At 42.9% G+C, this 15,975-nt stretch overlaps 1 protein-coding gene across 1 annotated transcript; it reads left to right on the top strand.

Moving 5' to 3' along the window:
• The first annotated feature begins 812 nt into the window (after positions 1 to 812).
• Positions 813 to 1,800, top strand: LOC136530322 (uncharacterized). The gene has a single exon (XM_066523088.1). It carries the CDS (start codon positions 813 to 815, stop codon positions 1,437 to 1,439), a length of 627 nt encoding a protein of 208 aa, XP_066379185.1. The 3' UTR covers positions 1,440 to 1,800.
• The last annotated feature ends 14,175 nt before the right edge of the window (positions 1,801 to 15,975 follow it).

The raw sequence follows: 15,975 nt of genomic DNA, 5'->3' as shown, positions 1-15,975 counted from the left end.
GACGACCAACTTTTGAGGGGTACGTAGGAGTGTGGCATCTTTTTTAAGGGTACACAGGTAAAAGCCTCTCTTTTGTCGAGGTAGCAAAGTCAGCCATGCAGCATCAGCCTTTTCAGAGAGAAGGGGAGCGCTTCCGAGATGGCCGTGAAGGTGACCGCTACCGGGATAGGCGTGATGAGTTTCAAGGTCATGACGGGCGGGATCAACGTGAGTTTCATGAGTTCAATGATATAGATCTGTGTCAAAATCGCCAAGTGATTAGAGATCAGAATCAGAGGGATTTCTAGGGTCGCAAGCGTGTTGGCGAGGCACAAGAAGTATGAGATGTGAGGCCGATGACGGAGGAAGACCTTCGCCACAAGATAGAAGATCATAGAAGAGGGTACATTCAACATCAGAATTGGGGCACAGATATAGGTCAGTCCTCTGGTCTTCCCATGAGGTGCTTCAACTGTAATGACTATGGCCATCATTAATCTTCTTGCAAGAAGCCTCCGTTCTGTTACAGTTGTAGAGATACTGGTCACAAATCTACTCAGTGCCCTATGATGCGTTCCAACAAAGGGTTACGTTTATGTGGGTATGGGATACCCGGCCAAATTTTTTATGCTCTGGATGTGCCTGAACCGAAATATGAAAATGAAGTGGTAACTGATTCTTCTATTAGAGCTCTGGTTTCTATGTTAGAGGGTAGAGGAACTAAGCTTCGTATTTCGACAGAACTGCGTTATCTGGTGGATTCAGAATGGGATTGGGGTGTGAAACGCATATCTGGTAGTGAATTTATTGTCAACATTCCCTCCAAGGCAGTTATGACCTTACTCAACAAGATGGGCAAGATCAAGTTCATTACTGCAGACATTCTTGCTATGGTTGAGGAGACAACGCTAGACCCAGATGTATTTCAGATGCTTGAGTCAGTATGGGTTAGAGCAGTGGGTATCCAAGATAATGCAAGATCAGAATTTGCTATCATGGAATTGGCTAGATTGGTTGGGGATCCTGAAGAGGTTCATCTACCTTCATTACAATGGAGATCTGTGTGGATTAGAATTTCATGTAAGAATCCAAATAAAATTGGGGGGACCTATGAAGTTTTCATTAACAAAAAAGGGAGGAAGATTTCCTGGTACTACTCTGATAAGCTAAGCAAATTCCCACCTTCCAAGCCTGATGATGATTTAGATGATAATGATGATGAGATTACAGATGAGGAGGACCCTGAATCTCAAGAGAGCCATGGTTGGCTTGAGTCTGGCAAGCCACCCCCAAAAAGCCCAACTAACAATACTGGAGCAGGGACTTCAGATTACAAAGGAAAGAAATGTGGTTTGTTGGTTTTATCTGAAGCAGATGGATCAAGTGCTAGTACTGATGTTCTAAAAGAAATACAGAACCTAGCTTCTATGCTAAATCCTCATAATATGGCGCAACAATAGGTTAAGAGGCTCTCTGAGGTGTTCCCTGACTCCCAGATAATCATTCAAGATGAGTCTGTTGTTAAGATGCCTGAATCAGTGCTGCCTCCGGAATCAAATCAGACAATTTTTAGCACTAAGGACAGTGAACCTGTGATGACAATACATCCACCAGCTAGTCAAGAAGCCAATACCATAACTGAAGAAGATAGGACAACACACTATGATCATCTTGAGCTGGGTATGGGTGAGCTAGAACAGTCACAAGAAGCTAGTCACAACTCAGAGAAGAAGATTGAGGACAGCTTCGCGAATCCTGGAGTTCGGGCTTTAGAAATAATGCAGAACGGCTCAACGTCACTGGAGATCACTCAACCTGAGATAGACGTTGATATTTCCATCCCTGACAAGAGGCTTCTTCGCGCCACCAGGCAAAGCTCAAGGGCCCAAGACAAAGAAGTGCAGGTTCTGGAGAAGGCCATTGCTAGAAAAGCTGGTACTAAAGGTACTACCTCATGTTCCTCTAAACCTTCTGTTAACTCCTCTAGTTCTTTAGATACCATTGCTAGAGTTTGTGGCTTCTCCTTGGGTAAAGAGGAGGCAACTAGATTGGCAAACATTTCTTTGATCCAGGCTAAAGAAGAGGCTTTGATTGCTTTGGCTAATGCTAAGCAGAAAATTGTGTTGAGTTCTTATGATATTAGAGGTGGGTCCTGTGATGAGAGTTCTAGTGAACAACAAGCCCCTGTGTTAGAGTTGGAAGGGGTCAGAGCCAATATTGATGATAATTTATCACAGTTAGATAAAGGATGAAGATTCTTTTCTGGAATGTTAGAGGTTTAGGGAGTGCAGGTAGAAGAAAGCTTCTTATAGAGTTGGTTAATAAACACAGCTTTGATTGCATTTGCCTACAAGAAACTATTAAAACTACTTTCAAACAGAGAGAGTTGGATAGATTTGCAGGACAGAAGGATATGTTTTGGTCTTGGCTTCCTTGTATAGGGCATTCTGGGGGTCTCTTGATGGGAATAGACAAGGAGCTAGCTTCAGTAACAGATGAAGACAGAGGAGAGTTTTTCCAAAGCTGCACATTGACAATGAAGGATGATGGTTTTCAGTGGATGCTTGTTAACATTTATGGACCTGCTCATGATGACAGAAAGTTAAAGTTCTTGGAGGAAATTCAAAACAAGGTGTTGAGTTCAGAGTTTCCAATTTTACTAGGTGGTGACTTCAATTTGGTAAGAAAGGTGGAGGAGAAGTCATCTGGTAATGTCGATGTCCACTTAATGGAGGCATTCAATGACATGATCAATACTACATTCCTAAGAGAGTTGCATAGGACAGGTAGTAGATACGCATGGACCAACAAGCAAAATCGGCCGATCATGTGTGTGTTGGATAGAGTTCTCGTTTCAAATGCTTGGGAAGACAAGTTTGACCTCACTACTGTGGTAACAACTCCGAGGTCAGGATCAGACCACAACCCAATTTTGCTTGACACAGGCGATGGCTTGGTTCCGAAGCAATACTACTTTAGATTCAGTGCTCATTGGTGGAATCAACTAGGTTTTCGAGATTGGGTTCAAAGCAAGTGGCCAACTAGATATAAGTTTGATTCGCTAGACCATTGGCATGTCACTTCGAGCAAACTTAGAAGAGCTATTAAAGGTTGGGGTCAGAATAAGGACAGTCAACAGAGAAAAGCTAAGCATGAGATCATGAGGAGAATATCAACTTTAGATGAGTGGAGTAATTCTAGACGTTTGGCTCAGATATAATGGGCGGAGAGATATGAACTAGAGAAAGGCCTTCAGCAGATATTAACAGATGAGGAAATACAATGGCAAAGAAGAGGTGGGGAAAAATGGATGCTAACTGGTGACTCAAACACAAGTTATTTTCATAAGTGCGCCAATGGTAGAAGAAGGAAAATGCAAATCTCTATGTTAGAGGTGGATAACCAAGAGGTAATAGATCCGCAACACTTAAGAGATCATGTAACAGAATATTACAAACAATTATTTGGAAGTGCGGAAGTAGCAGATATGCACCTAGATTTGGAGTTATGGTCTGATGAACAACAAATCCAACAAGCTGACAATGAACTGCTTACCAGACCTTTTACTTTAGAGGAGATTGATATCACAATTAAAGAGATGAAGAACAATACTGCTCCTGGGCCTGATGGTTTTTTGGTAGAATTCTTTAAATCTTTTTGGCCCCTAATTAGAGATGACATTAAGGAGATGCTAGATAATTTGCATGCTAGGACTCTAGAGTTATGGAGATTGAACTATGGGGTAATAATCTTACTGCCTAAGGTTAAACCAGCTACTAACATCAGGCAGTTCAGACCAATTTGCCTGTTAAATGTCATTTACAAGATCACAAAGACCTTGACTTTGAGACTCACAGCTGTAATTAATAAGGTGATCAGCCCCTTTCAAATAGCCTTCATCCCCGGTAGAAATATTTTAGAGGGAGTAGTAATCCTCCAGGAGGTTCTGCATGAGCTGAGAGTCACTAAAACTTCTAGAGTTATTATCAAATTAGATTTTGAAAAGGCCTATGATAAGGTCAATTGGAATTTTCTGGAAGAAGTGTTAAATAGGAAGGGTTTCTCCGATACTTGGATACAGTGGATTAACAAAGCTGTCAGAGGGGGAAGAGTATGTATAGACTTAAATGGAGAAAGGGGGAATATTTTAGAATTTACAAAGGGTTAAGACAGGGGGACCCCTTATCTCCTTTATTATTCAATTTGGTAGCTGATGCTCTGTCAGCCATGCTTACAAGAGCTTGTGATGCTAGTATTATCCAGGCCTGGTGCCCCACTTAGTAAATAGAGGTCTTTCACATTTACAGTATGTAGACGATACAGTCATCCTTCTCCAGTATTCTCCAGAGATCCTTTCAAATGTCTGGTTGATTCTATCTTGTTATGAAGCCTTGTCTGGGATGAAGATCAATTTTGAGAAGAGAGAGATCTTTACAATTGGTCTTTCAGAAGAAAAGCAGTGTGTGGCAGCTAATGCTTTAGGCTGCAAAATTGGATCCTTTCCTTTGAAGTACTTGGGTATGCCTGTAAATGGTTCTCAAATCTCCAAGGCTCAATTGAGTTATGTCAGTGATAAGACTGAAAAAAGGCTAGGAACTTGGCAGTGTGAGTACCTGTCCTCTAGAGGCAAATCTACGCTGATTGACTATTGCTTGTCCAGCATTCCTATGTACACCATGGGGGTGTATCAACTATATGAGGGGAACTTTCAGAAACTCGATTCAATCAGATCTAGATTTTACTGGCAGGGGACTTCCAAGAAAAGGAAATATCACATGATTAAGTAGGAAGCTCTGAACAGGCCCAAAGAGTTTGGTGGGTTAGGTTTCTTAAATGCTAGAGTTATGAATGTATGCCTGCTAGCTAAATGGATGGACAAATTGGAAAGAGGGGACAGTAGTCTGTGCTGCTCATTGTTACGTAATAAATATTTGGGTGACAGAAGTATTTTTTAGATTAGGAACAGGAAAGGCTCACAATTTTGGAGGTCACTGTTAGATGTAAGAGAGTGGTACCAAAGAGGTCGCTGTATTAATATTAGAGCTGGGTTCCAAACTAGACTCTGGCATGATTGTTGGTTAGGTAGCTGTCCACTGAAAATTAGCTTCCCCAAGCTGTTCAACATTACTTCAATTCTAGATATAGAGGTGGCTAATGCTTTTGTAAATGGACAATGGCACATAGGATTTAGAAGACAATTGGTGGGTGATCTGTTAGAGGAATGGGAGCACCTGCAAAACCTTCTAAGTGAAGTTGAGTTATCAGAGGGCCGTGATGAGGTTTTCTGGGCATTAGAGAGAACCAAAAAGTATTCGACGAGATCTTTGTATAGATGGATGACTTCTGGAGGCATGATTGATAGGCATATGTTGCTGATCTGGAAAAGCAATATCCCACTCAAGGTTAAGATTTTTATGTGGATGGCGTCTCATGATAGAATTCAGTGTGCAGTTCAGTTAAAGAAGAAGTGGTCAGGGGCCGAGGAATGTTTCACCTGCGGCAAACTTGAATCCTCAGATCATATTCTATTCCAATGCCCGCTAGCTGTGTTCCTTTGGTCTTTTTATGAGAGATTGCTTGGGCTGGGAGACTTCTCCGGTCAGTTGCGATTCCTTTTTTCGAGAGATCGTGGACAGATGTAGAGGTGTAAAGCAGGGGGTGACTTTGTTCTTATGTGCAGGTGCGCTGTGGATAATTTGGAAAGCTCGTAACGACATGGTGTTCAACAAGAAGCTGATATCCTTCCCGATGGTGCTCATATACAAAACAATCACGCTGGTGAAGACTTGGAACCCTCTCCTGAAGCCAAAGTTGAAGCCCCTGGCGAATGAAATGATTCTAATGGTTTCAGCAAGCGCTGCTTCTATTTAACTGATCTTCGCGCGTTACGCTCTTAGTTTCTGGTGTTAGCACGACTTTTGTGATTTGTCTAAACTTCTGTTACAGGTCTTTGTCGAGTTGGTTCTAGTTAAGTCACTCTTTGAAATGTTTGAACTCTTTTGTAAGCTGGTGTTCCCAGCATCGGATCGTTGGCTTGATAAGCTTTCAATAAAGCCGGGCAATGCCTCTGATCTAAAAATAAATCGTTGCTATATTTACTAAGTTGTGTCAACCATGTAAATGATGTTGAAATAATGTCGAGCACGTGATTGTTCAACACGAATAAAGTGAGACTCAATACTACCAAACAATCAGACAGCTGTGTAAGATTAAATTTATACAAATATAAATAATGATAACAATACGGACTAGCATGCAACTCTTATCTTGTAATCTCAATAACAACCTGGTTTACATGTGTGAGGCTTGAGATTTTAAAATTGGCGCAAACCTGCCAGGTGTCGGTTCTCGCTCATCCACCCTTGCTGTATCGGCCTCCCACTCGGTATAGCACCCCATGTGCGACATGTTTCGCGCTTGCTCGACGCGTGTCATCGCCAGGCCCCATCAGGCAAGGCGACCAACACCACTTTTAATTTATGCTATGGAATAGTACCTAATCTCGCACAACACAGACAAGAGCACTTAATACGAACAGTGAACCTGTGCGTAGGTGTGATTCGCCTAGCTTTAAATGCAAGTCTAGATACACTCAAATTATACAATTAAGATTATAGTAAATGACCAAGTATACCCAGGGGTGGATTTGGGCCTAGGGCCACTAGGGCCACGGCCCTAGGCGTGGGCCAAATCTCCCTTTATAGCCTCTTAAATTTCCCATGGCCCAGGTTGCTATTCCCATGAAATGCCCTAGTCTTGGCCCATCAACACATCAGCGAAGGCCTGCGTTTGAAGCTCAGCAGCTGCCTGCCGACCTGCTTGCGGCTTGCGGCCCACTGGCACAACCAGGAAGGAATCGCATAGTGGCCCACTGGCCCTAGGCGTGCAAATTGGGCAGCTCCGCCACTGAGTATACCACTACACAAAGGAAGTAGTAATACTAAGCCAAAAAAAAACATAGACATTAAGTAGAGAGAAGATTATTATATTAAAGAACACAGTCTTACAACAAAGTAAAGATACAAGAGCTCCACCTTGAAGACTGAAGGCTCGCTCACACTCAACTCCCAAACTAACTAAACTACTAATACTAAAGAGTGGAATGGAGAGCTTCTTGCTCATGTTGTATGTTTTACAAGTTAGGTGGTACCCCTATTTATAGTCCTGAGAGAGTGATGAGGTGGGCCCTTCAATCCATGGGAGAGCTCTTGAGGACCCTCGGATCAGAACCGACATCAAGGCAATGGACCAAGATGATCTTCAATGTGCTTTCCTGCATGTCACCCAAGATGAGGCGGTTCGGAGCCCGAGGAGAGTCGTCTGACCTAGGAGGGGGTCGGCTGACCCATCCCCTCGCCCATTGAGGCATGGGACCTCCATCTTTTGCGGGTAGCTCGGTCCACTTCCCAGGGACTTGGTTGTGGCCTGAATGTATACATTTGGTCTTTGCTAAGTGGGCCATTTGATCCATGTGACACAATCTATGAACCTATTGATCAAAACCGACATAGAGGGAATGATCAAGATTGTTTGGGAGTGTGTTATCTCGTTCGGGCCAAAAAAATGGGGACGATTGGTTACATCGCATGGTCGGGCGACCCCCTCCCATGGCCAATTTGGCCCATCATCTTTGACATGTGGATCACTGCTTGTTATTTCTCTCCAAAACATATGTTCCTACTTTATTTAAAGCAATTTATGTATGAGAAATGCTATAATTCTTTTTTATTACCGAGTTTTTTTATGGTTGGATTGATCGTGTAATGACCGTCATCTAACTTCCCAAAGTTTACACATTTGCCTGTCCTGAGCAAAAACTAAAATTAGGCTCGCTCGACTAGGAGTTCCTACAATGTTTCACTTCGTATACCTAGGAGTGGCCGACCAGATCTACATGTTTGATATTGACAAGTTTCTAATTTAAAGTTATCTAGAGTCTCAAATGTGTATTTCAAATTCACATGTTTTGAGATTCAATTTTTTGAATTTTTCAAACTATCTCTGATGGAAATACATCATATACCAAAGTTGTAGTACTTGACAAGATTTAAAACTTTCTAGTTGAGACTTTTTTTATCTGAGTTCATTTAGTAGCCAACATATTATATATAGATATGAATGAGTGTGCGTTGTAGTGGTAGAGACGCGGTAGTGTTGAGCGCCAGGTCGTGAGTTTGACTCTCCAAAGTCGCAAGTTTTTTGGTTTTTATGCGGGCATGTTAAGACGTTCGCCTCCGTTAATAGATTAATTGAGGCAGGTAAAGCAACCACCTCTGTTAATCCGCATTAACGGAGACCTTTGGACGGAGGCGGTTGCAATGCCCGCCTCCGTTAACCGATTCTGCCCGTCTCCAGTAAGTTTTCTGTAGCAGTGAATACAACTCAAGGATTCTTATAGATGTTCTTGCCTAAAGGATCAAAATGTCACAACATAATAGGAATATGCTTGGATCTAGCAGAAGGGTAGAGGCATTTAGGTCTGTATGTTGTAATTTGAACACTATAAATAGCATCTTTCATGAATAAAGCGGATACAATATTCCTTATTGCAAACAACAACATTATACTTTCCTCATCGCATTCCTCGTCTCACCTAATCGTCGAGAATAACACGGTTAAAGTACAATTGGATTTTGGTGGGGAATTGTCAAGAATTACTTGTCTACTTGTACTACAGGTCGGGAACTAATAAATAAAACACGCTCTACACCGCTCCTCATTCAATAATCTTGAAACAATAGAAAGCTTATCTGTACTGGGATATAACTACATCCAGAAACGTAACAATAAAAGAATTTCTTTTCCTCTGATGGGAAAGATCGAACTTTCTTGTGGTTATTTCATTGCACAAATTGTACAATTGGTAGTACGGTACTACGGTTGGAGAATCGAATCGCCGCTTGACCCAGTCTGCTCTTGACTACTCTTTCCGATCCTCCTCCACTAATAATATCTACAACTTTTTCAATATTTTTATGAACAGTTCTTGATCATACAGTGAATTCGAAGGTACGTCAACTTCTGAAGTAACTTTGCAGGAGGTAAGTCAACTTATCCTCTTGAACGAAGTCTACTTCTAACATGTTGCAAGTTGGCATTTGTATGTTTCAACTTGTAGTCTGTACACATACAAAACTGGGCTCCAGGTTCCTATGTACCGTGGATCCGTCGAGTTGGTGCGCCTATAAATAGCACCTAACCTAATGGTACGAGCCGCTCTTGAGGGGGCCTTGGTGATTGCGGTGTGCGTCGTGCTGCTCCACTCGTCGACGACGGGGCAGGGGCAGCAGCCGTCACCGGCGCCGTCCGAGTGCCCTCTCTACTGCTCCTCGCAGTTAAATTTTGGTACTTATTTACTTATATATTACTCGGTTTGTAAGCGCTTGACCAAAGAAAATAAGCTCCCCGTGTGTTTCTCAGTAGGATCAAGAAAAAGAAAACCTTCTTGCGTGTACTTAACAATCGATCGATCAGTCGGTGAAAAGCAAATAGCCAAAAAAGTGTGTTTAGGGGCAGAGGGCCTGGTATGGTGAGTTACGGTGCTCATCATACCTTAAATTGACGGGCTTACTAGCGTCCGGACGTCCAAATGGACGGGGTGTCTGGACGTCTGTGCCTGCAGTAATTTTGTCGTGCCATTTCACACGCCCATATAAGGCCCGCACCGTCCCGAACGTCACCAGCATCGAGAAAATAGGGAGGAGGTGGCGGATGCCTAGCCGGCGTCGCGAGGAGGAGACACCGAGGCGAGGCAGCAGAAGGTGAGGAGGAAGATGCAACACCCGATTTACTTTTAAAATATTCAAATGCAACACTTGCAACATACGTCCGAAGACAGATGAAACACTTGAAACATACATCTGAAACACTTGCAAAAAACACTTGAAACCATTGCAAAATCATACGCAACATGCATATAAAACACTTACAAACATATGTGTAAAACACTTGCAACATCCAGATAAACACACCTGCAACATACATCTGAAAAAACAAATGAAGCTGTAACACCCTAGTGTTAAGCATACATTTGGCACTTGCATATCATGAGCACAAGCATCATCCAAGCATTCATGAGCATGAGCATATGAAGTTTCATTTCATTCACCTTATCATTATCACATGTGATGTGAATAATATACATGTATATGCTTGTGATCATGTGTGACCAATGTGAGAAATAGTTGTGAGGTCATAAAAACACCTTAAACACATCTAGAATGGTAAATGGAACAATATTTGTATTCATGACATGGGCCAATTGTGCTTCTAAGTCCTAGTTTACTCTAAACTTTCATTTTCATGTTACTACTTTGACCAAAGTTGAACTATAGCATAGATTATTTGCATTGCAGTGCACCCCAAATAAAAGTTGTAGCTTATCTTATGTGGAATAAACTTTGTTTAAGGGTCATGAGCTAATTCATTGCCTAACATGGTCAAATAGGGCCCACAAGAATCAACAAAATGTTGTTTTGTAACTTAGAAAATTTTCTAAGTCTAAACCTGATTTCACTTTCCATGTGCTCTACTTTGGAGCTCTGTAGTTTGAAAACCATGACGAATTAGAGGAAGCTTTCTAAAGCAAAGTTGGAGAGTACATGTAGCTCTACATTTCCTATTAAGGGGGTTTTTCACCAACTCGAGCTCGTTTGGGAGTTACATGTGCTTGAAGTTGCTCCGTCAGTCGGCCATCGCCGGCCTAAAACCGAGCAGCAGCGGCGCAGCAGTGGCCGACCGGCGCCAGGCCACGCGCGCCCCGTGCTGGCCGTACGCTGGCATTGGCCCGGCCGGTCAGGCCAGCAGGGGGAGAAAAGGGAGGCGAAGCCTCTGCGCTCGCTCATTCTCACTCTCTCGCTCTGCTCTCTCCCTCTCGCTAGTTCGCCGAGGGGAGCCGTGCTCGCCATCGCTGCCGCACACCTCCGCCACGCTCGCATGCTAACCACACCGCACCACCGTCCAATCCATCACGCTCATAGCTCTACCACCATCTCCTCTACGTCCCCAACCTGCCAGTGCCACTGTTCGAGCCAAGGTAAGGCGGCATTTCACGTCGTTGTCGCCGCCATGGCCACAGAGCGTCATCGAGCTCCGAGCTTGCCATGGCCAGCCATATCCACTGCTCCTCCTACCTTCTTGTCCCTTGGTCCATCATTGCCTTAGGTCATAGATGCTCACGTTGTTGTTTATTTAACCGCTACCGCCACCACCGTGCGGGAACGCGCCATCGCATCGAGCGCGCCCACCATGGCTGCGAGCTCAAGCTCGCCACGGCCGACACCAATTAGACCCCGTCTTCCCCGTCCTTTCTATGTTTCGGCATCACCGTGACCCATAGCACTTTCTCTGATGATGGAGACCCATCACAAACCACCGTCTTGTCGGAACGGCAAGCGCCGCCACATGCACTGTGTGCCGCCATGCCGCCATGCACGCGGCCATGCCTCACCGGTGCCACCGCGAAGCCCTACCTTAACCCTAGATCTCTGCTAGGTCACCACAAAGCTATAGCCGTGCTCGCCCAAGCACGCCATGGCTAGGGATGGCTGGAGCGTCAGATTCAAGAGCACTATAACACCATTGAGGAGCTTCAGCTTGATGTTCATCACCTCAACAACATCATTAATCCTATTCCTTTTCTAGTAGCCACGGAGGAAGAGGATCCAAATGTATTGGTTACCGATGATGATGGCATGGAGGATGTCGAGGAGGAGGTCGAGCCCTGGGAGGACGACCATGGTGATGCTATGCCTGATGTTGACAGTGACCACTCCGAGGCATAACTCAGCTATAGTGCTTAGCTAGATGCGCTAGCTCCTTATCTTTTTTTGATATTTTATGTAATGGACATGTGATTTAAGTTTCGTTTTCCAGATGTATCGCTAATGTAATATCGGAACCTTGCATGTTGGCCGTGATGGTTGGAACTTTAATTAAATCCCAATTTTGTTTCACCGGTGAAATGTGACATGCATGTTAGCGCGTTGCGAGCACGATAAGTGATCAAATTGGTGATGTTATGTTGTAAGAATGAATAATTGTGCATCTGTTTTATTGTATGAATTTAAATTCTCTCTAGTAAATTTAGTTTGGCATTATTACACATTCTCCTACAATTCGTGACATCATCCAATAATCACTTATTGATGTAATTTTGCAGATGACTCACACTTGCACAGGGGTTGGCACCAGTCAGGGTGGTAATGATGACAACCTACCACCACCACCACCCTCCACGAATGAATTTTTCACAAAATTCTTGGGAAGCCAACGAACAATGAAAGAAACAATGCGCCTCATTGCGTAGAACACAGCCTGTGCCCGCCAGCAGAATCAAGGGCTAGAGCCAAATCAATACAGCACATTCAAGGACTTTTTGGAGACTAAGCCTCCTATCTTTAAAGAGGTAGAAGAACCGCTCCAGGCTGATGAGTGGTTGAACACTATTGAACAAAAGTTCCGCTTGCTGAGAGTCACTAAACCCATGAAGGCCGAGTACACATCCCATTAGTTGTAGAGGCCAGCAGGAATCTGGTGGACCCATTATCTATCTTCCTTACCTACAAATGCAAATATCACCTAGGAGCAATTCAAGGCAGCCTTTAGGGGGCATCATATTCCCCTAGGGCTGATGCATATGAAGGCAGCCGAGTTCATGAAGCTCACCCAAGGGACCAAGATTCTTATAGAGTATATGCATGCGTTCAATAACTTGTCCCGCTATGCCCCAGAATTTGTTGATACAGAAGCTAAGAAGATTGAAAGTTTTAAGAGAGGCTTTTGTACCAAGTTGATGAAAACAATGGCCAACTCCAAATGTGCTACATACAACGACTTTGTCAGTAATGCCTTGATACAGGAAAACCCGAACAACCTACATGCGGTAGCAAAAGGCCGCAAGCGAGCAGCTGAGGCAGGTGCCTTAGGTTCCTCTCACTCTAGGGCTCCAGTGGCAGCTAGGCCACAATTCCATCCCCCGGCACCTAAATTCAGGCCTCCCCAACAGAAAGCCCAGTCCAGTCGTCCTTAGTAGGTGTTTTGCAGAGCCTTCACTATTGCCATACCCAAGGGTAAAACAGGCCAGGGAAGCTCCACAGGGCCAAAAAGCAATCTACCATGCTTTAATTGCAACGAAACCGGCCATTGGGCTAGGGAATGCCCATATAAGAAGGGTGCAAATCAAAATCAAGGCAACCAAAAGCAAGCTAATCCAAAAGCACATCCTGGATACATGCACTATACAACCATGGAGGAGATTCCTATAGGGGAAGTCATGACTGCTGGTATGTTTCTAGTAAACAAGCACACCATAATTGTTTTATTTGATTCTGGAGCTTCTCATTCATTTATGAGCCAAACATTTGCATCTAAGCATGATTAGAAGATAATTGAGGTAGACAAGGGTGGTTATAGTATAAGTTCAGCAAGAGCTACTATCTCTACAAACTAAATAGTTAGAGATGTGCATATCTCTATACAAGAGAGGGAATATACTATGGATCTCATAGTATTGCTTGGGTTAGCCATAGATGTGATTTTGGGCATGAGTTGGATGAGTGGTCAGGAAGTTCTCATTGACACGTCTACTAGAACAATTATGTTGAGGGAACCCAAAGGGGTAATGCTTTTCTAGTGCCACTTCTCAGAAGTTTTGATCTTCAAAACTTGTCTTGTGCTATCCAAGCCACTACTCTCTATGATATTCTAGTAGTTTGTGAATTTCCTAATGTGTTCCCATATGAATTGCCTGGTTTGCCACCAGATAGGGATGTGGAGTTTAAGATTGAGTTAGTGCTAGGTACAACACCTATCTCAAGAAGACCCTATAGGATGCCACCCAATGAGCTAGCTGAACTTAAAATTCAGCTACAAGAACTTTTGGACAAAGGTCTCATTTGACCTAGTTCATCTCTCTAGGGTTGTCTAGCTTTATTTGTGAAGAAGAAGGACAAATCATTATGGATGTGTGTGGACTATAGGCCACTTAATGCCATAACCATTAAGAACAAGTACCCTTTGCCTCACATTGATATTTTTTTGATCAATTAGCAAGAGCAAATGTATTCTCTAAGATTGATTTGAGATCAGTCTACCAGTAGATTAAGATCAGGCCAGAGGATATACCTAAGATAGCTTTTTCCACTAGATACGGCTTGCATGAGTATTTGGTCATGTCCTTTGGACTGACAAATGCTCCTACCTATTTCATGTACCTAATGAATTCGGTGTTCATGCCCGAGCTTGACAAGTTTGTGGTCATGTTTATCGATAATATCCTGATTTACTCTAAGAATGAGGCAGATCATGCAGAGCATCTGAGAGTTGTCTTGTCTAGGCTGAGAGAGAATAAATTTTATGCAAAGTTTAGCAAGTGTGAATTCTGGCTACAGAAAGTACCTTTCTTAGGTCATGTATTGTTAGAAAATAGAATTTCTGTAGATCCATCTAAAGTTCAAGAGGTCATGGATTGGAAGGCCCCGACTTCGGTTCATGAAGTTCAAAGTTTTCTAGGGCTAGCAGGTTATTATTGACGTTTCATTTCAGACTTTTCCAAAATAGCTAAGCCCATAACTAGAATACTTCAGAAGGATGAAAAGTTTAATTGGACTCTAGAGTATGAGGCTGCCTTTCACACTCTATGAACCTTGCTAACCACTGCTCCTGTTCTAGTACAACCCGACAATGAAAAGCCTTTCGATGTGTTCTATGATGCATCAGGTATAGGTTTAGGGTGTGTGCTTATGCATGAAGGTCGAGTTATTGCCTATGCTTCTCGGCAGTTAAGAAGGCATGAAGTCAACTATCCTACCCATGATTTAGAGCTTGCCACAGTTGTCCATTCATTGAAGGTATAGAGACATTATTTGTTGGGGAATGTATGTCACATATACACTGATCACAAAAGTCTCAAATACATCTTCACTCAACCTGAATTGAACATGATATAGCATAGATGGTTAGAGCTGATTAAGGACTATAATTTGGAAGTGCACTATCATCCAGGAAAAGCCAATGTTGTAGCAGATGCACTTAGTCGGAAATCTCATTGTAATGCCTTAGAAGCCTTGTTGGAAGATGGGTTTAATCTATTGCATCCTATTGTGATACACAACATCACTGTCAGTTGTTCACTTGAGAGCAAAATCATAGAACTACAGAAGACAGATGTAGGTGTGTTTCACATAAAGAGAAAGATGAAGGAATAGGAAACCAAGCATTTTAGGGTGGATGAAAGAGGTGTGCTATAGTTCAAGAACCAACTAGTGGTACCAAAAGACCATGAACTTAGAAATCAAATCCTAGATGAAGCTCATTCATCCAAGTTATCTATCCATCTAGGTAGTAATAAGATGTATCAAGATTTGAAAACCCATTTTGGTAGACTAAGATGAAGAAAGAAATAGCCGCCTATGTTGCTAGATGTGATACTTGCAGTAGGGTCAAGGCAGATCATTTGAAACCTGCTGGATTGCTCCAACCTTTATCTATTATAGGATGGAACTGGGAGGAGATCAACATGGATTTTATTGTTGGACTCCCACCCACTCAAAAGAGCTTTGACTTGATATGGATAATTGTGGACCGATTGACAAAGTCTGCGCATTTTATTCTGGTTAGCACCCGCTACCGACCTCATGAATACACAGCATTGTATATCACACATATAGTGTGTCTACATGGGATACCAAGAACCATTGTGTCAGATAGAGGATCCCAATTCACTGCTCGGTTTTGGGAGCACATGCACAAGCAGTTAGGTACCAACCTAGTTTGAAGTTCAGCATATCACCCTTAGACATCTGGATAGACTGAGCGAGTAAATCAAATCTTAATAGACATGTTGAGAGCATGTGTGATCTCTTCCAAGGGTTCATGGGAAAAATGGCTACCTTTAGCTGAGTTTTCCTGCAACAACAGTTATTAAGCAAGCATAAAAATGGATCCTTTTGAGGGCTTGTACAGTCGAAAATGTAGGACTCCTTTGAATTGGGTTGA

This window comes from Miscanthus floridulus, unplaced genomic scaffold (genome assembly GCF_019320115.1).
Source record: "Miscanthus floridulus cultivar M001 unplaced genomic scaffold, ASM1932011v1 fs_106_5_6, whole genome shotgun sequence".
Taxonomy (NCBI): Eukaryota; Viridiplantae; Streptophyta; class Magnoliopsida; order Poales; family Poaceae; genus Miscanthus; species Miscanthus floridulus.
The sequence above is the reverse complement of the archived record's forward strand: the minus strand, read 5'-3'. Positions and strand labels throughout refer to the sequence as shown.

Bases quoted from the DNA above. Each gene is read 5' to 3' on its own strand.
- LOC136530322 (XM_066523088.1), top strand. From the start codon at position 813: ATGACCTTACTCAACAAGATGGGCAAGATCAAGTTCATTACTGCAGAC.